General features: G+C 40.8%; 1 protein-coding gene across 3 annotated transcripts in view; it reads left to right on the forward strand.

Annotated features, from left to right (window-relative positions):
- fgf11a (fibroblast growth factor 11a) overlaps positions 1-24,687 on the forward strand; it is a 63,486-nt gene extending 38,799 nt beyond the window's left edge. For all 3 annotated transcript variants that reach the window (XM_068308071.1, XM_068308072.1, XM_068308073.1), the window contains 3 exons: positions 6,984-7,087; positions 23,056-23,254; positions 24,294-24,687. In XM_068308071.1, the coding sequence (XP_068164172.1) occupies positions 6,984-7,087; positions 23,056-23,254; positions 24,294-24,433 (443 nt within the window). In that variant the 3' untranslated portion in view covers positions 24,434-24,687. The remainder of the gene's footprint in view (positions 1-6,983; positions 7,088-23,055; positions 23,255-24,293) is intronic.
- The last annotated feature ends 413 nt before the right edge of the window (positions 24,688-25,100 follow it).

The following is a 25,100-nucleotide window of genomic DNA, read 5'->3' on the forward strand; positions in this document are numbered from 1 at the left end:
GAAGTTAAATAACAGCCGACTGAATGTAGTTGTCTTGTCATCAGAGTCATCGACCACCAGGGAAATCAAGCATGGAATTCAGCTTCAAGTCATTTAATCCACTATTGAGTCTTTAAAGCTCATTTTTTTAACGACACAAATGAGTGTTTCATTCAATGCTAACACAATTTGTTTTCTACAGCTCTATCAATTCCATTGTCACTGCGCTGATCCCAGAACAAGGTACTGTCTCCTTTTCAGACTCGGATGTGGTTTAAAATCTGGGTGCTCCGGTGAATCATGATCTAAAGTATTAGCATAATCAATTTGTGACATAAAATCTGCAGGAAATATCACATTTATTCAGGTTTTCAAAAAAATTCCCACAAAAAATATTGATGTACTTTGACTCATTGATTCAAATGTTGTGTTACCCTTGTCTTGAGTTGACCAATGATATCAATCCTATCAAATAGCAATCACTGAGGTGTTGTGTGAAAATGACAAGATTGACTCAAAGTTAATCGAACCATTGAATGTGGTTCATCTTTTCTATGCTGCTGCTGGGCATTATTCTTAACTGGAGCTTGACTGATCTAAGTTTCACATACTGCTTGATCACCTGATTGTCTGCAACGGATGCATTGTTCAATATGCATCATCTTACTTTAACTTTGAGCTTTTTTCTACATCAGGGGTCACCGACCTTTTTGAGGCTGAGGGCTAGTTCATGGCCACCGAGTAGAATGAAGGACTGCATAGGACCTGTTTACTACAAACCTCCTAAGTAACAAAACTACATGCATAACTAATGTTATAATACTGATATTAAAATAGCAGCACTTGTTCTAACATTTAAAAAAAAATGTTCCCATATCAATAATTATTTTCCACAATTAGCAATTTACATAACAATAACAATCAGAAAAAAACATATTTAAACATGAAACATAGCTGCTGTGCATACACCACTATACTCCAGGGCACCAAAAGTTTGGCGCAGACTGATGAGCTTTGAGGTGGAGGTCATTTTGTAGCATTAGAATTTCCATCTCTACCTCACCAGCGTTCAAATTGAACAAAGCAGTGAGCTGCTTAGCAGTGGATGTCAAGTATACTTGTATGAAAGGATTTGTAATAAATGACACACGTTTCAAGCTGCTCAAGCCAGAAAACCTTTCTTCAAATTCCTGTCCTGTTTATGACTTGGGAGTACTTATTTACAGCTTCATCCAAAGCTTCAGATGCAGAAACATTGTCATTTAACACTGAATGGGAAAATGCAGCATTTTTTTCCTCTCCACTTGGAAAAAAAAAATTCATCTTGGCTTTAAATGTGTTTACTGCGCTGATCGTATGAGCAACAGATTTATCTTTACCTTGCAGTTCACAGTTCAGATGGTTCAGTTACCCCTTTGGAGTGTATGAACTCTTTGATTTCACCCAGACGTGACAAAAATCTCTGCAGAATCCTTCCCCTGCTGACAATCTTATTTCTGTGTATAATCATCACCGTATTCAGTGGACAGCTCGTCCAGCATCTTACACCGTCTGTGTTGTTTAGCTTTGAAGCGGATGTTGTTTATGATCTTCACGACCGGAGTCATCACATGATCAAAGCCTGTCAATTTCGCACAAATCGCTTGCTTGCCCTACCACGATGCAGTGGTGGTGCAGAAATTTTGTGAAGATTGAATCATTTTTGCGTTGTGCAATAAAGCCTGCATGCCAGCCCATCATGGCCGGTGCCCCATCCATTTTTACTGACGCCAACTTCTGTACTGGCACCTTTTCCTCCATAAAGAAGTTTGGACCGCGGTGTATATGTCAACTCCCCACGTTGTCTTTAGTGGCAGAAATGTCAGCAGTTCTTTTGTAGAAAAGTCATCAAACGTCATTCGGACGTGCTGGCGCTTGTCTACGTACTCGTCACATTGGACATTAAACCACATGCAGGCAGCGAGATCCCGGTTCAGCTGCTCTGTTAAATTCACAGACAAAGATGTCACTCGTCTAGCCTTCATACTTGCTCCAAGCTGCACATCGCAGAGTGCAGAAATGACATCAGGACCATGTTTCTCATCTTTGACTAATTTGTTAGCTACAAGCATCATAGCAGCATAGGTTTCTATCAAAAAAAATGTGCAGCTCTAAATGAAGCTTCAGTTGCATTCGGGGATTTTTTTCACCAGCATAGCTTCGGAGCAGCACGCCGTTTATGATTTTCGTGACCAGAGTCATCACGTAATCAAAGCCGGTCAATTTCGCGCAAATCGTTAAAAAAAGACTGTTGCTTACTCAAAGCTGCCTTTAGCTCACAGGCTTTTTCCTGCCCGTAGTGCGCTTCCTGGTGGGTAGTTAGCACGGTAGCTTTTATGACACGTAGGATATTGTCATTTTCAAATCTATGTCAATGCAAGTGTGATTTAAAAAGAATAGCAACAGAACTGAATAAAATTTTAGTGTAGCGAGTAGTGACATAAGTTGTTCTATTTTCAAAATAGCCTGTTGGTGACTTATGTGGTCCTTGAGGACGACCTGGTGTCTGCGGGCACCGTGTTGGTGACCCCTGCTCTACATGTTCTTGGCCACAACCAAAGGATGTGAAGTTAAACTGTGTGTGACTTCTCTCTGATGACCGTAATCCTCTTGATCCAGTAGAAACCAGCTGTACACACTGCAGGCCAACAGATGCTCTCTGCAGCTTACCTCCTTTCTCTTCTTCCATCTCTAGTTTCTCCCTGTTTATTGTACAAGATATTGGGCTTCAAAGTGACTTGTGGGATCAAACTGGCAATACCGTCCTTTCCCTCCCCTCCTCTCCTTTTCCCTCCCTCTGTCTTCCCCAGCAAAATACTTTTGATTAATCCCTCACTTGTCTTGTGTGTTGCAGAGAGAAATATGAGCCAAATGGATGAGCGGACTGAAAGAACAGTGGGGCACAAAAGAGAGATGGGATACTTCTATTCAGGCATTAAGTTAGTGATCAATTACAAGGGAATACAACATAGATGCAGAGAAAAAAACGTCCATTTGAGAGCTTCACTAAATTTACAAAAATGGACGTAACCGTGACTGAGAAAAAACAAGCTTGCTAACTGATTAAGCCAACATTAGTTTAATGATGTAACTTTAAAGCATTTATGCTGGTTGACTTTGAAGCTGGTTGTTAGCAAAACGAGAATTTTTTCAGCCTTGTTATGTGTTAATTAGAAGGAGGATGAAGTCACATGTTTCATAAGAAGCTTCCCGAATTTAGCAGTGGACTGGCATCATGCTCTCTGGTAAAGTGGCATTATACAATCAGTATATTGTCTAGTAATGACTTTATTCAAACATCACCCACACAAAATTTAATGTCACTTCATTTATACTTTCCTTGGAAGTATTAGCTAGTTGGATATATCCAAAGCTGTTTAAATCAATCCACTGGACTTTAAGAAAGTTTCTTGAAAATGTTTTGCCTCTCATCCAGGAGGCTTTGTCAGTTCTGATGGTGGCTGGTCTTGTCCCAGTAGTCAGTCCTATTCACATTTCAACGACCATAGTTGAAACCCGTCTGGCTCCTCAACGATGATTGATGGAGTGCCAGGGGGTGTCAAAGGGGGGTCGTTGAAATGTGAGTTTCACCGAGCCTTTGTATACTAATGAAGGTCATTAGCATGTGATACATCAGGCTCAAAACCAACTCCTCAATGAGAGAGTGAGGCAGGTCCACTTCAACATCGAGGGCTTGAAGATGAAGGCTGACCGGCTCTTCATGAAACTAACATCGGTTTTGCCACCTATCATCATAGAAGAAGTCTCCAAGTTTGTTGAGACAGCTCAAATGGCTCAACACACAAAGAGCGAGGAAAGGCAAAGACTCAAGTTTCTAAACCTGAAATCTCGGACAAACAAAATTACAAGGACAGAAGAACTCAGCTGAAGAAAGAAACCACTGAGTACAACTTCAGATAAAGCACAGGACATGGGTGAGGAATCACACAACCAGAGAAGGATGTCTTCACCAAAGGATTGAACTTCGCCATCACCCCACAGCACGTACCAGTTTTGGACATCATTACTGCTACAAAATAAGCCATTAAAAAGAACAACCTTTCCGCAACGGAAGCAGAGGGACTAAGGCTAAAGGTAACAGCAGTCCCCCCTTCCAACCTCTCCACCGGAGTGGAGCAGAAGGCAGTGACAGAGCTGAGTAGGGACCAGAACGTCACCATCCTTTCAGCTGACAAAGGAAGAGTGCATATATCAGATTGCTACTCTGACTGTGTGGTGTGGGGTCTTTCGGATGGACCAGTCCTTGTCTTAGGGTGTTGCCTACTTAAAATACACAGGAACCTGGTGGTGGTTGAAGATCCTCCTCAGTTTTTCAGATACACCAGGCATATATGGGATCACTACCGTTACGCTTGCTCTCCTTCTCTTCCATCCTCACTGGGTTATTCTCCTTGCTGGATCTCGTGTGAGCCTTCACAAAGGCCCCACAGGGTTAATAAACTGGGACCAGCCATCTTCAGAACTGACAAAGCCCCTTGGATGACAGGCAACACGTTTTCAAGACACTTTCTTCAAGTTCAGTGGATTGATTTAAATCCAGCTTTGGATAACCATGACCTGGATAACAGAACCTACACAAACAACTAGCAGGATATAAACTAAATAATCAGATATGCTAATGAGCACAGGTTGCATTAAAGGTCACTTTAACATATTTTTTGTGTTATTGAAGGCAGGACAGTACTGTATGCATGGTGGTAGTGTGTATTCATATGCAGCAGGTTACATAAGGTCGTCAACACCACAGGGGCCAATGGGGTCACGTGAGCAATTGAAAAACAGGGAAGGGAGAGAGGAGGGTAAGAATGAAGGTGGTGAGTGTGTGTGTGTGTGTGTGTGTGTGTGTGTGTGCGTGCGTGCATGCGCGCACGCACACCCTTCACTATTTGTCATCCTGGCTGTGGTCTTTGGTGAAACCGACTGTTTGAGATGCAGGATCGATCGAGCAAATAGAAGCAGGGCCCTGAAGATAGACTAAGAGGGAGTGAGGAAGAAGAGGGAGAAGAATGTGAGGCTCTACTCCCCCTCCACCCTTAAACTTGACATTTTCACCTTGTCTTATTTTGTTTATACCAATGTAGTAGATGTATGTTCAAACATGCATCCATAGCTTTCTTCCCATTCGCCTTACACATTGCCTTGTCAGAATTCATCAGTTTGTTCTGGGGGAAAAAAAAAGTGTTTTAGTTGTATAAGTCAAAAGTGAGAAAAAAAAAGCAACTTTGAAGAAATGTTTCACTTTTCACAACTCATTATTCATCAGAAATAGGACTGGCTCTGTTTATTTTCCTCATAGCCAGCATTGACTTTCTATCTTCATCCTATAACTTCACGTCCATCCATTATGTTGGCAGAACTTTAGATTTGAAATTGATTTGTTTCAAAGAAATGGCTTCATGGATTTAAAACATTCTCCTCAAACTTTATTCATCTTGATGTAATTATAATAACTATATAAAGTTTCATTCTGGGCGGCACTGTATTGCAGTGTCGCCTCACAACAAGAAGGTTCCATGTTCGAGTCCTTTCTGTGCAGGGTTTATAGCCCGCTCTGGGTACCCTGGCTTCCTGTACCACCAAAAACTTACAATTTAGGTGAATTAATGTATCTCATTAAATTTGTTCAGGAAAACATAAATTAAAATGTTGCTTCTACAATGAAATTATGTAATTTTTTTTCCTCAATCAGCAGTTAATTGCTGTGATTTCCAGGAATTAAAAAAAATTAAAGATGCTAAAATGTATTTGCTGGGTACAACAAATGTAACAAAGTGCTTTACAACAGAAGAACATATATGCCGTGAAGTGTGAATAAAATGTGGCAACATAAGGATTAAAGGAATAAATGAAAATATATATTCAAATATTACAAGTGAGTAGTGAGAGAAGAGGAGGCAGAAGGCGGGGTTAGATGGAGTTAATTGGTTCTCTGTGGCGACCCCTGAAGGGAAAAGCTGAAAGGAAAAGACGCTATTTAAATATCACAAGGATAATATCTAAAAACGCAAGTGGATTTGAAGGTCAGGTCACTGGTCACCATAATTATGTCTAAATCCCCCAAAACCTTTTGTGTGCACTAAACTGATTTCGCGTTAAGGATTCCTGGGTCCTGAATTTCTTTGAAAATAGTATTCCTTTGGCACCAATGACTTTAAAAATAGCCCATAAGAACAGGTTGAATATTCCAGATGCTTACACTTTTAAATAATTTAATTCCAGCAGCTGCGTGTTTACTCCTCTGAAGCTAGTCTGTGTTGCTTCCTTAAGGGAGGCTGCAGCATTTGGTCATCATTGCCAATATGGTCAATTTGATTGCACAGCAGCTGGCAGCCGGAGGCCGTTTTGTCAGTATGAATCAACACACACTGTCACATCTTACAACGTTTTGAAGAGTGCACACAAAAAGGTCCGAGAAGGGTAAGAGCACAAACACACAAGAGCAGGAGCTCATATCACATGTCACATCCACATACTGTACCACATTGCAGTCAGTCTCCATACTTCATGTCACCCACGCCTGCTGCTGTTTCCAGGTAGGAAGTAGTTTAGCTGCGGAGCTTCATGCAAGGGACCATATAGAGGAGACTGAGCAAACTGCTTCATGAGGCTCAAAGCATCCTCAGGAGTTGTGTTGTACAGTATTCTCAGAGCTTTCTGCCGAGCTTCACTCGACAGTGGGGGGTTTCTCCATACTGTCACTCCTGTTTCTGACCTCCGGTGCAGCAAAAATCAGACTCAATTACTCCTAAATCTGTTACTCAATCATCTCTTGTCTCATCTTTCCATCTCTGTTTTTCATACCTCTGTTGTTTTTAGATGAATTGTGTACAGGGTAGAAAAGTGGAGATGGGACACCACTGGGAAGATGTGGTTAAGAGAAAGAATGGGTGATGTCACATCACTCTAATCCTCTCTGTTTTCGGTGTGTGTTTGTGTTTTTACAGTGCAGTTCAACTTGATTCCTGTGGGACTCCGGATAGTGGCCATCCAGAGCACCAAGACAGGGCTGTACGTGGCCATGAACAGCGAGGGCTACCTCTACACTTCGGTACGATAAGCACACGCAGTACAACAAAATGCCTCAAACCATTAAGAACACAATGTGTGATTTTATTACACTAGTCCTATGTGAAAAACTGCTACCCCACGGCTGGCACTGTAGTTAGGTGATTAAACACAGGCAGTACTTGACAGGAACAAATGTGTTCTTAATGCTGGGGTGGTGTTTCTGATGTTGTGGTTACACAGAGTTTTAAACTTACTCTTCAGAAACCTTTTTAAATCTGTGTGGTAAAATCACTGCAATAAACATCAAACTAACTTGGTATCACTTCTTACTGGAGAGTTTATGTTGCCTTGAAAATTCACAGCAGGTTATTCACACAAAACATGATGAGAAAAATGTATCACAATTATATGGAGAATGTTGACACCCCCTTCAAAAAAGAGGTAAAGTATATGAAACTCAGGGTTTTCTTAAAGAAAACTTTACCACTAAAAAAGATGATCTTGTCATTGAACTATAATTTCTATCCTGTAGGAAACAAACAAACAAACAAACTCAAAAAACAAACAAACAAAAAACACCAGCCACAATGGACAAATGCACATTACCTTTTCTCGGATGTTGTCAGCCAATAGCATGCGCATACGGTATCGGGTGACTACCTACTAAAAATCTGCGATGTATAAGCTGTGCATCTTCAAGCATGAATAAGTGAGGGATTACTGTGTTAATTTCAAAATAGCACGGCAGTTATGGCTGTAAATAGTTCAACTCGGGTTGTAACTAAATGGTGTAAGAAATATGTTTTTGAGGAATGGAATCGATCATTGCTTATATTTAATAAGCACTTAGAGAAGGACAGAAGCATTTGGCCCAGTTTTTACCAACACCTTTCATGAGCTGTGGCTCAGAAGTGGTTGTCAGCGTATCAGAGGGTTGGTGGTTCGATCCTCTGCAAGTCTACACACTGAGTGAGTTAGTGAACTGCAGGGATAGGTTAAATGGTGAAGTAGAATTTCCATTGATGGTCAGGCTACAATCCTGAATGCCCTCTTGTCATGAGATGCCAGCACCTGTTTGACTCAATGCTTTTTCACCACAATGTTCATCACACAGTGACAGGCTGAATATCTGACATCTGAAGCTGCATATAATGTCTGCATGTGTCTGGGCATAAAACAGTTACTAACACTCCCAGAACAGACAGAAGTGTTACAGTCAAGCCACAGATTTGAGAGGGAAATGGAAAAAGAGACGTAAAAACAAGAGAGTGGATCAGAGTGCACTTTCTCAGGTTGTGGATAAAATCTCCTTTTCCAACCCCTTTTCCTCTTGGCACACTGGCAGGCTGTGTGAGATCTTGTTTGAAGTGCATCAGAGCTCTCACTTCAAAGTCCATCTAACTCTGCCTGTACAATGCTGGAGGAGAAGAGATGCTATCAGGTGGAAAAATGGGAATTCAGCTTGGGATGAATGCTGATAAACAAGTCCTCTATATGTAGCTGCATATACATTCAATGAACATCATTCTGAGATACAGACATACATTTGAGTAGGTCCTCAACTTGCCAACTGAAGACTTCAGTGAGACCAAACAAAAGTGATTTTCTTGATCCAGAAATCACTTGACCCTAGAAGTGATATTCGACCATTTACAGACAACGATAAGCATTTAAGAAAAAAGTATTTCTATATATTATTAACAAGAAATGTTCTGTGTTTTATGTTAACTGTTAATTATTAGTGGACAAAATGTCACCAGTAGCCCCAATCCATATTAGCCTAACCCCTAATGAGCCCCAGAAAGTAGTCTTTGCACATACTTTTCCAGAGTTTGGATCCCCCCTGGACAATAAAATACCTTGCATACACATGCACACACAGATATAGAGGTTATTCTTACACAGGCATTCTCCTCTACAGAGGAAAGGTGACCCATTTTTACTAAGAGAAAGAACCCCGGGGAAAGAGAGGAGAGGAAGGAGAAACTTCCTGTGAGATGAAAAAAAAAAGGGATGACAACCCTGAAACTGCTCCATTCTGTGCAAATGTGAGTACCATAGAAAGAGAGAGAGGTGCAGAGGAATGAGAAGATGAAAAGAGGAAGTGTTTTTCCCTCTGGGTCTAAAGAGAGGCGGCACCAAACCTCATAACCATGTTATGCAACATTTTACATGTGCCAGGAACAAGGTTCTCCATCATCCCCTGAAAAGTGAATAAGTAAAGCAAGCAGAAAAACTCAATTTTCGACTTAAATATTTGGATACCTTTCCCTTTTTAGGTCATGAACACATTTCTTTGTGATTCTAATATCATATAATAAATGTTGAGTCATAGCAAAAACAAATACACGTTTCATGTTTCTTGCTAGGTGTATTTGCTGTTGTTAAATAGTGATACGAATGGGATTTCAAGGAGACAAAGATGTCAGAACAATGGCTTGCTTCAGATGCAGCAGTGCTCCACTAGCTAATAAGTATTAATCCTTCACTGGCCTCCGTGGCGTGCACACACACACACACACAAATTCGCACACACGCATGCACGTACACACACAGATAATTAGAACAATTATTTAAAGTATTTTAAAGTGAAGTGCCACCTCCCACTTGCACATTTGCCAGTAATGGCTCAGAGAAAAAGAGAAAAGTCGTTTTCTACCTTGGCCTTCCTGAGCGTCATTATTTATCTTCAATAAGTGTATTGTTTTATCTAAAACTCCTTTGTCACAATTTTCTCTTTGTGTTATTGTAACCCAGTGTTATTTACTTCTCAGTGTTATTTTTTTATTATTATTTCGAACAATTTTTTTGTTAAGTACTGGTGTTTCCCATATACCCTGAACGCACGTCTGCGCTGCTCACACCGGCTCAGTGCTAGTTAACTTTCGCTGCATCCGTCTGCACGGAGCGAGACGTTGTGGAAGTTCAGTGTTGGAAACTGTTGAGCCACGGAGAGTAAATGATTTTTTGTTGAAGAAAATCCTGGCTGTTTTTTTTGTGGATAGAATCTGCACCAAGCATTGATGCCCTGCCATACACAGACTGTATGCCACGTGGGATGCGTACATTGAATGCTCCTGAATGCTCCACCTGGTTCCGAGGAGGGTGGTAGGACAAAAGATTCCAAGTCCTTTAGGAATTTTCTATTTTTATTTACTCAGATCTCAGATTTTCTTTTTTTATTTTATTACTTTGTTCAAGTCAGATCTGACATAATATGAACAAACTGAGAACACTATAGATATTGAACAAGCATTGAAACCCCAAACTGAAATTGACAGTGATAACCTGTGCTCTTAAGGACACTTAAGGGATGGTATTGAAGAATTTATTTCGTTTTGTTATTGTTTTGTTCATGTTCTTGAGAAATTGAAAATGTTCAAATTATTTTGTCAACTACATTTAAATATTACTTTCCTTAAATTCTTGTCAGTGTGTCATTAGGGTGGAGGTTTCAACTTTTCACTCACCACTGCCAGTCTCCTTACGAACCTACTAGAACCCAAATTGAGTAGATTGAGACACATTGGAGTTTCGTAGAACAGATTATTAGATATTTAGACTTCTATCTTGACTACTCAATAAAAAGGTTGACATTATCATCAGGACTTGGTCTCTGTCCTATATTTACATATGCTTCTACTGCCAGAACTCCCTTTTATATACATCCGCCTTCTGTAGGTATTACCATGTGATTACTTGCTAACAATCACAGTCTATTATTGGGATCCATCAATCAAACTATAATATAACTTACATATAAAAATTTAAAACTTGGCAATTTATTTTCTGAATTGGTACATTGTGAATTTATTAGTAAAACATACTGGAAGTTAATTGAGTGTTGTTTAAATTGAGAAACTTGTCAACACCTAAGTTAAAAAAGTTTTGACCTTTTCATGTAAGTCATTGCTTCCAAAGTGTTTGCATACAACACTCACTCTTTAATCTCTTTTCAAGGCCAGTGACTCTTGGTCTACTTGAGGCTAAAGGTTGGCAGGACAAGTTGATCGACAACACAGACTAGATTCAACCAAAAGTAATGACAAACATGGCTAAATATGGTCTGAAGAGTGAGAGAAGAAAGAGAAGCAGCAATAACTGCTGGAGAAGGATGGCCTGACAGGCCCAGACTCATCGCGAATATAACATCTCCACTGGGAGCAACAACCACCACAATGCTCATCTTTCTTTTCCCTTCCTCCCCGATGTACCTTTATCCTCTTCTGTCTCACTTGTACAGCTTTTACCCGCCTGTCAGTCTGTCTCACTTATTGTCCTTTCATTTGTGTCTGTTGGCATCTCCTGAGATTTGCCCTTTATTCCTTTTTCCTTCTCTACTTTCTTCTTCCCTCGCTCTTTTGTCACCCTGTGAACTTCTTGTATTCTGAATATATAACCCTATCTGGGTTTGTCCCTTATCTGCTGTCCTTGTTCCAGCTGTGTCCTCTTTGTCTCTCTTCTCCTGCTGCCTCTCCCCTTTTGTCCTCTGCCTACTTTCTCCAAAGCCTTCTGTCTGCCCTTCTATCTCACAATTTCATTCAGAATGAAATAACAGACATGTTTACTTATTTATTATATGGTATAATCCATTTATAATTGTTTTCTGACAGTGTTTATTCCTTTATAATTTGAATAAAACAAAGCATTTCTCTCTCTCAATGAAGCAATTGTAGTTGAAGTCTTCCATTTCAACACTGCAAAGCTCTCATAGAACCAGTGCAGTGACTGCTGCATCAGTGGAATGTTAAGTCCATAATGCAACAAGTTCAAGAGGTGCCATGCCATTGGATTATATCATGATGTGATATGAAGATATGACTCGGGTACTAATTATAAATAGGAGATACAAGAAATATGTGGAAATATGGACAACAGTAGGCCTACAGTCGCTGGGAGAGGTAGCATTCAGATCTTTTATTTAACAAAACGAATAAAAGACTAGTACAGTGCTAACTTATTGCATTAGTAGTTAATGATCTGCATCCGTTTAGATACTTCAGATTGAGGGCATCTTCCCAGAGCAACAGCCAGAAAAAACCCTCATTGGAGTGAAAGAAAATTGATTAATAATGAAAGTGCATTACTGTGTTAGTGTATAGGTGTGACCAACTGAAGTAAATAGAGTTCATATCTGAGCTGAAAGTCAAAGACAATGACATCAAATAACATTTTATACTGACTGGACTAAATGTATGCTCTTTAAAACAACAGGAGTAATATTCATCACTCAACCTGACGATAATGATAGAAATGTTTTCATTACAGACCTTGACAGTCCAGCTGTGTACAAAGGGAGGCCATCCATCAGGCTTTACACAACCCCAACTACACGCACCTCCTCTTCATCATTCCATGACTCTCCTTCACCTCTGCACTGTATATCTCTTTTTTTTTTCTCACCCACTACATTTCTGACTGTCATGTCTGACGGCATACAAATTGCAGGACATACGGGCTGAGAAAGTCCTAAACAGACAAAACACTCATTTGGCATCGGCATTAACTCATTTTGTCAGCAATGACATTTTTCATGGGATAATTACATAAAAATAAGGAAAATGTATTGTTTTTTGGGGGGGAGGGAGGCAGGGTACTTTTTGTCATGGCTGCAGTGTCTGAGGCTGTGGGACTAACCTACCTGTGGGCACCTACTGAAAATTGCTTTCTGATAAAAATAGCGTTCAGCCACGGACCTGGCCCACTTTAATAGCTGTGTGTTCTGGAAAAGCCTCCCAGGTAGAGAGATGGCAGTGGAGAGGAGTGAATCTTTGATGGTGGCAGAGGGGGCAGCAGGGAGTTGGTGTGGCATTGTGAAATGGTGCAAAAGTCACACACGCACACACACAAACGTCTGTGCAAACACATATCCATCCAAATATAAACAATCTGATGGAGCCAGGCAGACATAATTGGGCCAAATTCCGATACCCAGGTCCAGTTCTGGTCAAACTGGCTACAATTAGAGGAGGAAAGTAAATCTTACTCTTTCGGATGACATTGCAATTTAATCTCTTCAGCTCTACTTGAAAAAATCAAAAATTGTGAGTCATTGTTTGAAAGAAAGGAAGCAGATATGACACAATAATCTTAATAAATTCTGTGATAATTATTTTCAAGATCAACATTGCTGTAGATTATGGTTTTAAATGAGAATAAATAAAAGACTATAAAGTCACTCACTTAACTAGATTTTAAAATACTGGGGCAGAATTTGCCCATAGTCCAAGTTTAACATTTAACAATTTTCCATATTTAATTCACACTGGAAGGGAAGTTGAAAAAGACTTTTTCTACAAAACATGTAAGCAAAACTAAACATATCGCCACTGCAGGTAACATTTTAAATATAACTGTGATTTAGATTCCCTGATCACCCCCTTCTTTTCTTATTTATCTCCTCGTCTGATTCTCACACACCACTAACTTGCTTGCCCTCTTCAATCCTCCCCAGATAGGGACTCCTGAAGAAATACACTGAAACACTCACCGCTAAACAGGGAACACTTCTGCCCACATTACAGATCTCAGAGAGGATGAAGAGGAGCAGGTCAGATACAAGAAGAGAGAGATATGGGGAAGAGGAGAAGGTCAGAGGAATGTGTAAAGGAAGATGTGTGGCATGATTAATGATGAAAACATGGAGAAAGAGGTGAAATGAGGCAGGGGTTCATATCTACCTGAAAATGCTGCAACAATAGCCAAAGTCATGAGTTGCTGCTTGATACCAGTTCTACATTATGATCAAAACTAACAGACACACACATGCATTCACAGCTGCATACTTGGATGCATTTTATGTCATTCTTTATAGAATATCTGGCTCTGAATTGTACTTTATAAGATTCACGCTGTATGCATTTTTCCGCCATGTCTTATAAATCTAGTTACATGGGTTGGATGGTTTGGTCTTATGAAGAGTAACCACATCCATCATCACACTGACAGAGAGAAAGTGTGTGTGAGAGGGATGTAAATAGGGACGGTCTCTAGGAATATACACGCAGGAATATACTCTAGGAAGTGTTTTACAAGAATCTTCTCTACCCTGTGAAAACAGACACACTGACATCATCTTCTTAGTTTGTGTGAGTTGAAATACACAAAGCAAGGCAATTAGTTAATTCATTAATTCAATTAAAAAGATTCTGTGTCTAGTCACCATAAATATTGTGTGTATGGCAATTTGTAAATGTACAGCTACAGTTAGCAGCAGTTAGCAGAATGCTGGGAAAAATTATTAAGTGTAACCATGCAATAAAAGTCTTTTGAAAACAATGGCATTTCTTAACATCAATACAAATGAGGCAGAGCTCAATAATTTTCAACTTTTAAATAATTTGAAATTTAATTCAACACCACAGTGGTTTCATGTGAGCTGAGGACCATGGTGAACACCTCCTCTTGCCTCCCAATTCTTTCTTTTGACCTTCCTCTTTCTCCCTTTGCATCACAGGTCCTCTTGTCTTTGAGTCAGCACTCTTGTTTCCTTTCCTCTACTATCCTTCCTTTTCTCAAACTAATATTCAACCCCCCCCCCCAACTCATCAGACACCTTCCCCTTGAGATGTAGCAGCAAAAAAAAGCGTAGACACTTGGCCTTGATGAATTGGATGGGAGGGAGTGTGTAGGATGGAGGAAGATGGACAGGTCATTAATAGAAAATACTAGAAGAAAAAGAGTTGGCGGGAGAGGACGGGTAGACTAAATAGGACTAGAGAAGGAGAGATGACAAAGAGGTAAAACAGGTTATCTCTGGTTCTCTTTGGAAAATCCCAAAGGGACAGTGAGGGTCTGGCAGTCAAGGTGAGAAGCAGAGGACATCCTTCCCTGCATCTCCCCCCTGAACACCCGCCTTCACCCTTTTCATCTGCTCTCATTACCGCATGTGTCAGCATGTGTGTGTTTTTTCATCTCCACTCATTTGTCTGCATGTGGGTTTGTGTCACAAGGTTGTTTAGTGCATGTCCTGTTTATTTGTCCTTTGGTTTGTCAGATATCAAACCTGTACGTCTATGTTGTGTGCAGATCATTTTCTTTGTGTTTGTGTGTGTGTGTGCATTTTCTGGATGCTATGAGCGCATCAGCCTTGGTTGAGCTCCAGCACTCCTCGGGGTGTCCCTGTAAATGCCAGTATTTTGGCAAAGACGAGGACTTCCTCTCCGCCTGTACTGCTTAAAACTTTGTTCATTTCTCTGTCGGTCAGCAACTCACAGACTCTTCTGAGAAATCGCCAGACCAACAAGAGGCCAAGGGGTAGAAAAGAGAGGAAGGCTGACATAAGCCTTTCACAGCAGTGTTCTGGTTGTTTTTGGGGTCTCGATGAGCTTGGAGAGCTGTCAAATCATTCAGTATACAGTATTAAGTGTTTTGGCTGGTTCAACTAAACCATGTAAGTTCAGCATGACAGAGATTGAAAGATGAGATGAATGTCTCCTTCATTTTCCTTCATGTCTCCCTCATTTACATTCTAAGTATGAAACTAAATCAATATATGTGTTTGTCAAGAGCCACTTGCCTTGTATTCTTTACATTGGCTAAGATTCATGCATTCAAACATGGGGAGTCATTAATAAAGTTTCACAAGATCTTCTTATATAGTTGGCGGTAGTGGCTCAGTTGTAGAGCGGGTTGTCCAATGTTCCAAGATCAGCGGTTTGATTACCGCTACCGCCCAAAAACACCCGGAGTGTGAGCTGACTGAGGGAGGTGTCAGTTCACCTCCGGAGCACTGCCGAGGTGCCCTTGAGCAAGGCGCCGTCCCCTTCACAAGCTGCTCATTTGGACGCTTCACAAAGGGGCTGCCCGCCACTCTACTTCCCATTGCATGCTTACAGGCCCCCTTGGGTGTGGTTGTGTGCATTACACACTAATATGCATGCGTGTGACTGACTAACAAACTAGAGTGTGCATTCTTAATTTCCCTTTGGGGATTATAACAGTATATAAAATTTAAAAAAAGAATCTCTGATCAAAGATTTTGAAAGTGCAGCGTTGATGATACACAACAAAAGATGCCAGCAGGGCTACATGTAGTGCAGATATAGGTAAATGATAATCACTCCTATCTTTAGACAATTATTTTCCAAGCTCTTGTGATGCTTCCTCAGCTGTTTGTCCTCAATTAAAGTTGTTTTCCTGCTCATTTGCACTGATAATAATCAGCTTCTCTAGTAAATAAGCTTCTCAAAGCTAACCTTGCTCTGTGTGCTTTAAATGCTGATTCTTATCATTCTTGGCAAGGCTTGCATCTCCTGGCATGTATTTGATCGTTCAGAATTCAAGAAAAAACTTTACAATTTTATTTCAGTGTTTTCTTCAATCAAATCATATTGTGATATCAACCTCTCAATAGTAGTGCAGCATCACTTGAAACTGATCTCTGTATTTCATATTTATAGTTATGTAGAGATGATTCACCTGCATTTGTATCATGATTAAATTCTTAAAGGGGTTATTTAAATTAAAATTATACTAGCAAGTACACTTTGAATGTAAAAAGAAAAGCTCTCGATTTAATCAGTCCAACATATTTTTATAACCAGAGCCACCCTTCATGCTTCTTTTCCCCTGCAGGACATTTTAATGACATTTTTATTTTTTATTGGATCATGAGATGAAGAGATGGAGGGACAGCTGAAGACAGGGAGGCTGAAAATACGATCTGACAGTCAACTGTCAGTACAAATTTGTGAAATGTGAATTGTAAATTTTTCATTCCTAAGGAAAGTATTCGCTGTCTGTCTTAGCTTGAGTGGTTGGTAGGTCTAGACCAGGAGTCAGGGAAGAGATGAGACATTGGTTGAAGTCTCCAGAGGCAGAAGTTTTTTTTTGTGTTTTTTTTAACTTTAGAATGGACTCTCCCCCTGGCACCTGTTGAACTGTATCCAGTTAACTCCCAAGTTGGAGCTGGCCTTAATCAAAAATGGTATTGCTAATGCTCAATGCTGTCGAACAGGACACTGGTTACTACAGTCTTCTAAAATAAGCACAGTAGAGTCCTGCAGATGTTTAGAGATCAGTGCCAAAGGACAAGCTCCATCCAATTGCCCTGGATGGTGACGGGGCCAGTTTGGACCTTCCCTTCAATAAACAACAATAATCCCCTTAGTCTTTTTGATTTTACTTATAAAGATTCCTCAAGAAAGCAAGGATTTTGTTGGAAGTCAGATGCACACATGGTGAGCAGGAATGGGGACAGAAGGGTTCCTTGTTAGCCTTCTGTAGATGTGATGTCAGATAGTCCATGACCCAAGAGAATAGTCCTAACGCAATGGCCACTATTCTTCCAGCAGCCTCAGCTGGATGACTCATGATTGTTGACTTGCAAAACAATTACTCCTAGCTCTACAGAATTTTAAACTCCCCGAACTAAATATCTATCTTTCCAATTGATCATAAACATTGATGATTGTTCACAAAAGTCTCTTTTTACTGAATGAGACTGTATAACCTCTTAGTATTGATCAGTTGTAGTCTATGACACATGAAACTGGATATCATTTACTGAAAGCTGTGAAAATGTAACACATCTTGTGTAAGTCATGTATAGTACAAACCGAGATACACATGCCCTATTGATGATCTGGAATTCATTTGTCCTCACAGATACGGTCAATAAGCATCTGTGACTTACAGCTCCTGGATTAACCTGTGGCTGTGCGATCACAGCTTGTAAATCATTTTAAGTCCTTTATGCTCGGTTGCATTGCTGTGTCTCCACGTCCCATCAAAGCTTAATCCAGGCTTTTTTTCTGGACAAATTCCGATTGACATATCACAGAGGTCTTACATGGAATCAATTCCACAGCTGAGCGCACAGGACGCTCAATGGTTAATGGCAGCGGTGTGCCATTGAACAGGATTGAATGATGCCTTTAGGTGTCAGCTGATGGAAATGAGATAAGAGTGTTTGTGTCATTACAGGAGAATAATCCGGCTGTACTTCCCCTCTGTCTCCTCCCTCATTTCTCACGTCGTCTTTTCAACCTTTCACCACTCTTTTTTCATCACATCCCCTCTTTTCTGTCACTGCCTCCATCCCTCTCTTCTGTCTCTGGTAGTGAATGATGAGGTAAACCACTGGTCCATCCATCACTGTTGATGTTGTGAGCATGTGTGTGTGTGTGTGTGTGTGTACTTGTCATCTGGCACCATGTGGCCTCCCACTGATGTAAGAAGGATCCATCATGTCTTCCTGTCACAACAGCAGACATGCATGAGTGGAGGAAGGCAACCTAACAAACTTTAACTCACCCTAACATGCCATCGTCACTTCTGTGGCCAACAGAGGATTTTATCAGGTTTCCTATATTTTTCTTATCTATTCCTCGAAATACAGTATTTGAATGCAAATCCAGCATCAAACTAGAACCTACTGAACAACTGTTAAGTGCATTCTGGCTCAATTAATTTTTGAATATGATTTTTGGGCTGCTAATCATCCTGACATAAAATTGTTGCTACATTAGACTGTTATCTCTATGTGTCTTCATTTGAAATGTTTGAGTAAATTCAAGTTGGCATCTACAAAACATTTATGTAATTTGGTGCATGAGAAACACACATACAAATCTGTATGCAGATTTTAATATGTTGCATTATCCTAGTGTTTTCAACATTGTTGAATTGGGCCCTTTGGAGAGATATGATGGAGCGATAAGTTATTTCAAGAGTAGCAACTGCTGCAGGAGAGGTGACTTGAACCCCTGTGTGTTTGGAGCAGCCCCTGCTGAATCCAAGAGGAACTGCAGTAGTGATACTAAAAATCTGGGTTGTCTTTCAGATGAGGGTGACTGGAGTGTCAGTGGTAGTTCAACATCTTGTTAGATGATGAAGGTGAAGAGGTGTCAGACTGTAAGCCCTTCTCTCGTTTTTTGATAGAGTGGAAATGGTCACTGAACTGAAGTCCAGTCAGAGTAAACACAGTGGAGACAGATCAGCATCTGTCCTCTGTGTGTCTGCATCGTGAATAATCTGTCACTATAAATGAGTTCTTAAGAGTGTGTTATCCTTTAAAAAAACATTGCTGATGGCACATGAGAGGGTATTTGTGACAAAGGGCTTCTGGTCTGGGGAAGATTGATTTAGTTTTTCCCCTTTCAAATGTAGTGCTGGAAAGTTCTTGTCCCCAAGAAAAAACTATATTAAATTCACAATTCATCAGTAATACATCTATCTCAGATGAAAATAACATTCATTATTTTGTAAAAATGTAAAAATTGTGTAAGTCATTTTTCTCACATTGCAAACATAAAAATGAGCTCTGAGATGCTGCGCAAAAATGTGAGTTAATGGAGTCATATATACAAACACACTAGTGTGCATCTCCACATTAAAATACGCCACTGTGTTAGGAATCATGAAATATTCAAGGTGTTTTGAGGAGTAGAAATCATAAATGAGCAATTTACAGAAAACTGAAATTGTGCTTATGTTTGTTATTTTGTTCACTGAATTTACTGTCAGGTTCTGTTTCACACATCCTAACATGTCTAACATGTCAGCTTTACATGTGAAATCTATTTTTAAAGATAATTTATGACTTTACCTGTTATTTACGTCAGAGTCATATTATAGCCACACATCATTTACGTTATCTCCTCACCTATATATTTGAATAAGCTCAATTAAAAACCTGACAGTGTCACATTTTAACTCCACCCACTACCGCCCAACCAATCATGGCGCATCTGTCAGAAGGAATCATGTGAACAATATGGCGTAAGGCATCAGCCAGTGAGACTTCTTGTTGCGGTTACGCCTTTCGTCCACACAACAATGAAGATATCCGGGACGAAAATGCTGGCCAAAGTGAAGTGTTTTTTAAAATGCTGGGTATGCATTGTCGTGTGGACACTGTAACCAAAACTTTTTTTTATCCAGGGGGCGTCTTCATGCGACAAAAAACATTGTGATGTTAGTGTGTGTGACCCGTGTCTATATGTAAACATAGAATGGACGGAGTTAAAACCAGCTCTGTTCTGACGTATAACAACTCCACGTTGAAGACGTGTTGATGAAGATGCTTGACAGTTGGATGTTTGTTCTTCTGTTTCTTTCTTTATGAGTCATAAAGTTTATATAATTAATAATTATTAATCAATTTCGTCATTTATTCATTCACATTCCTCGCCAAAGACGCCGATGTAAGTTCTGGGTCAGACCAGGATGCGGTCCATGCTGGTGGGAGAACTCTGTGATGGGTGTTCTTGGTTTATAATAAAATAATACCAATCTCCTCCGCAGGATGGACCTCCACCTCTCTAGCTTCTCCTCCACCTTGCTCTCACTACAGATCACAATGTCATCTGCAAACATCACAGTCCATGGAGATTCACGTCTAACCTTGTCAGTCAGCCTGTCCATCACCATAGTGAACAAGAAGGTGCTCAGAGCTGATCCTTGATGCAGTCCCACCTCCACCTTGAACTCCTCTGTCACACCTACAGCACACCTCACCACTGTCTCACAGTCCTCTAACATACTTCTCTGCCACTCCTGACTTCCTCATACAATACCACAGTTCCTCTCTAGGCACCCTGTCATAAGCTTTCTCCAGATCTACAAAAACACAACGCAGTTCCCTCTGGCCTTCTCTGTACTTCTCTATCAACGTCCTCAAAGCAAATACTGCATCCGCAGTACTCTTTTCGGAAAGAAACCATACTGCTGCTCACAAATGCTCACTTCTGCCCTTAGTCTAGCTTCAATTACTCTGTCCAATATTGTCATTGTATGACTCATCAGCTTTTTTCCTCTGTAGTTGCCATGACTGCACATCTCTCTTGTTCTTAAAAATGGGCAACAGCACACTTCTCTTCCATTCCTCAGGCATCTTCTCACTATCTAAGATCCTGTTGAACAACCCAGTCAGAAACTCTACTGCCACCTCTCCTAGACACTTCCATACCTCTACGGGTATATCATCAGGACCGACTGCCTTTCCAATCTTCATCCTCTTCAGTGCCCTCCTCACTTCATCCTGACTTTTCTTTGCTACTTCCTGGTCCCCAACAGTCACCTCTTCTAGTCTTTGTTCTCTCTCATTTTCCACGTTCATCAACTCTTCAAAGTACTCTTTCCATCTTCCCATCACACTACTGGCACCTGTCAATAGACTTCCATCCCTATCCTTAATCACCCGAAACTGCTACACATCCTTCCCATCTCTGTCTTTCTGTCTTGCCAACCTGTATAGATCAGTCTCTTCCTCCTTACTGTCCAACCTAGCATACAAGTCATCATAAGCCCCTTGTTTGGCCTTGCTACCTCTACTTTCACCTTACGCTGCATCTCCCTGTACTCTTGTCTATTCTCCTCAGTCCTCTCACTGTCCCCCTTCTTCTTAGCTAACCTCTTTCTCTGTATACACTCCTGTACCTCCTCATTCCACCACCAAGTCTCCTTATCTACTTTCCTTCCAGATGACACACCAAGTACTTTCCTACCTGTCTCCCTGATCACATTAGCTGTAGTTGTCCAGTCATCTGGAAGTACCTCCTGACCACCCAGAGCCTGTCTTAACTCCTTCCTAAAAGTAATGCAACACTCTTCCTTTTTCAGCTTCCACCATTTCATCCTCTGCTCTGTCTTTGTCCACTTCATCCTACACGCCACCATCCTATGCTGTTTAGTTACACTATCGCCTACCATTAGTTTGCAGTCACTGATCTCCTTCAGATTACACAGTCTGCACAAGATGTAGTCTACCTGTGTACAAGGCCTGACCCATGCAGATGCTTGCACATGCGTAGGCATTACATACGTAGGCGGTTCGATTCCCACTCCCGCCCAAAAAGAGGTAGAGAGAGAGAGAGAGAGAGAGAGAGAGAGAGAGAGAGAGAGAGAGAGAGAGAGAGAGAGAGAGAGAGAGAGAGAGAGAGAGAGAGAGAGAGAGAGAGAGAGAGAGAGAGAGAGAGAGAGAGAGAGAGAGAGAGAGAGAGAGAGAGAGAGAGAGAGAGAGAGAGAGAGAGAGAGAACAGAACAGAACAGAACTCTTGCAGTAAAAACATGGCTCATAAAGGCTTCCAACAGACTCCAGACCTCTGGATTTCTCCCTGTGCTATTAGAGCTAAGTTAATGGGTGGGTGATGAAATGAACTGCTGTGTAAGTGAATGGATATGTAATTAAAGAATGTGCAAGATAGTCAGTGTAATTAGCTTGTTCATGCACAGTATAAAGGATTTAGGCTGACATGTAGAACAACCGCCTACAGTGACAGAAGGCAAACAAGAAACAGTTGTAGGAGAATTTTAGGGTGAAAAGGGCGAAAGACAGGTAGAGCAAAGTCTTTATTCAGGATTTTTCTGCTTATCCGTCACATCAAGGCTCCAAATCAACCCTGCCAATTGGTTTGTTCATCAACAAGGTTACAAAATGATGAAAGGATGGAGGAAATAAAGTGTAGAAGGAGAGAGAATAACAGAAGAGGAATGAGTGACAGAGAGAGATGCCGAGAGGGGATGTCCCGATGTTGATGTATTGTGTAATGCCTACACATGTGTGTGCATGTGTGTGTGCATGAGAGAAAAAGAGAGAGAGAGAGAGAGAGAGAGAGATAGAGAGAGAGAGAGAGAGAGAGAGAGAGAGAGAGAGAGAGAGAGAGAGAGAGAGAGAGAGAGAGAGAGAGAGAGAGAGAGAGAGAGAGAGAGAGAGAGAGAGAGAGAGCTGAAGGCCGACAGGGGGTGAAGGATCCGGCTGATTGTTATTTGTTACAGGTAAACTCAATCAGCTGAGTTATGGCATCCCAGCCCTGGAACCACTTTGTCCTGGTTGCACATATGTGCAAGTGTGTGTTTGGATTGCACACAGTTGTGCAATGTGTGTTGGTGCAGCCAGCGATAGTATACCCTCAATCCTGCCACAATGAAATGTGAGATCCATTTTTTCCCATTCCCCACTGAGCTACTGGAATTGGAGAGTAAATATATAAATAATAGCAAGGGGGGGCACTCTCAGTGCTATTCTTCTCCAACCTGATGTGTCTCTGTTTGTGTGTCTTCTAGGAACACTTCACTCCGGAGTGCAAGTTCAAGGAGTGTGTGTTCGAGAACTACTATGTGACCTACTCGTCCATCCTGTACAGACAGACACAGTCAGGCCGTGCGTGGTACATCGGTATCAACCGCGATGGACAGGTCATGAAAGGAAACCGGGTCAAGAAGACAAAGGGGGCCGCACATTTCTTGCCTAAACTCATTGAAGGTATCGCAGATTAATAGAAATGAAATGTTTTTGGTGCTTTTAGCTAAAAACCTCTCCAATAATGAAAAGGTTTGCATCACTTTTCTTATACTATTTTGTCTCTGCTCTTGAAATGTGAAAGACGTCGCTTCATCAAGGAATTTTTTTTTTAAATGATAAACTGAAGATATTACTTTTTTACATAAGCCAGAAACATTAATTAAATCTATCATGAGCTTTCTCCCACCCTTGTATGAGTTCTCTAGAGGAACAACACTGATAATGACTTTCAGTCTACGATCTATACTTTTTACAAAACTATAATTAAATTAAACAAAAATTCATGGTTCTTTAATCCAGACATGTCTGAGATAATGTCAGCCTCAAAACCAACTTTCACAAGAAGGACGGTCAGTTCACCAAACACCCGGGATAGTTATCGCTCTCTCCCTGAACCAATGACTTCAGGATATGTTGATATACACAAGTTCTACTGTTTCATTTTTGGTAGAAAGGAGCAGGTCAGTTGAGGTCATGTTCAGATGACTCTTGTTTAGCTGTTTTATGAGCTCGATCTTGTCGAGAGGGGAGTATCTGGCTCTTTAGTTGACAAACGCTCCAATGAATGCAATTTGTTGCAAAGCCAGGCAGTTACTTAATTGAAGTGTGAGCCGCCTGATAGTCTTTGATGGCCTGAGTAATTCATAAATTAATCTTGATGCATCAGTATTCATATAATTTTAGACTTGGGTACTTCTCAGTATTTATGATGCTTAAAACAACATAGATGAAAGCAATGGCATTGACACAAAATTAGAACTAAAATAATTGATTAAAAATGACATAAGTCTTAAGTTCATGGGGCTGAGGTGAACCACGCAGCTGATGCTAATTCATGAAGTAAAAAATCCCTGTAGCAACACAGATGTTTTGGATTGAATGTGTCAAACATTGCTTGTATGAAAATACTGCAACTGGAAAAAGTTTGAAAATTTCAAGAAATTTTAAAAGATTGTACTTTGCACTTGTTTTAACTTCTTGTACTCTTCTTACTCCCCAGTGGCCATGTACAGGGAGCCCTCTCTACATGATGTTGCTGAGCAGAGCCCACCCAGGAAAACACCCAAAACCTCCAGTGACTCACCCGTGCATCAGAATGGCAAGAAGGACCCTAAAACCAAAACCAAAACTTCCTCCTAGCGCTCAGACATTAGTATGAGAAAGGGAGGAGGACTTTGCGCACTGGGCACCAACGAATTCTTGAACAGGGTTGTTAGGGCTACCCCCACCACAAGAACTCTACTTACCACAATGCACTGGTGCAAATTTGACAAGAAGGAGCCGGTCCAAAGAGGAGCTGGCCATATAGAAGTTACTTTTACCTTAACGGCCCCCATTCACACCAGCCCACCACCTTTTTTTTGGTTCCCCAACGACTTCAGCGACTATAAATGCCTGGGAGATAAAAGCAATAACCCCATGAAGAAGGAAACAGCCACCTACCACTGTGTAGAATGTCACAACAATGTAGAACTCACTTTCAGCAGCCATATTTCCATTCAACCAAATATCGTAGCAAAGTCTTCCTGGTTTCACAATATCTGATGCAATGGTCAGACCTGTCCTTGTGTAGCACATACTTTACAAACGGACTGTGTTTTTATTTCCCCACAGGGTTTCATTAGCCTGACATAGTGTCATGCTAATGTGAGGCTGTTGCAGAGACCCTAGCAGACTTTTGTTCTGCAGCCATCTGCTCAGTTTAACATCTTCTGTGTGTGTCAGCGACTTTGTATGATGGCCCGGATACTTGTCAGCCCTATTTGCGCGTTTTCTTATGTGTGTGTGTGTTGTGTGTGTGTGTGTG

Source organism: Antennarius striatus, chromosome 23 (assembly GCF_040054535.1).
Source record: "Antennarius striatus isolate MH-2024 chromosome 23, ASM4005453v1, whole genome shotgun sequence".
NCBI classification, from domain to species: Eukaryota; Metazoa; Chordata; class Actinopteri; order Lophiiformes; family Antennariidae; genus Antennarius; species Antennarius striatus.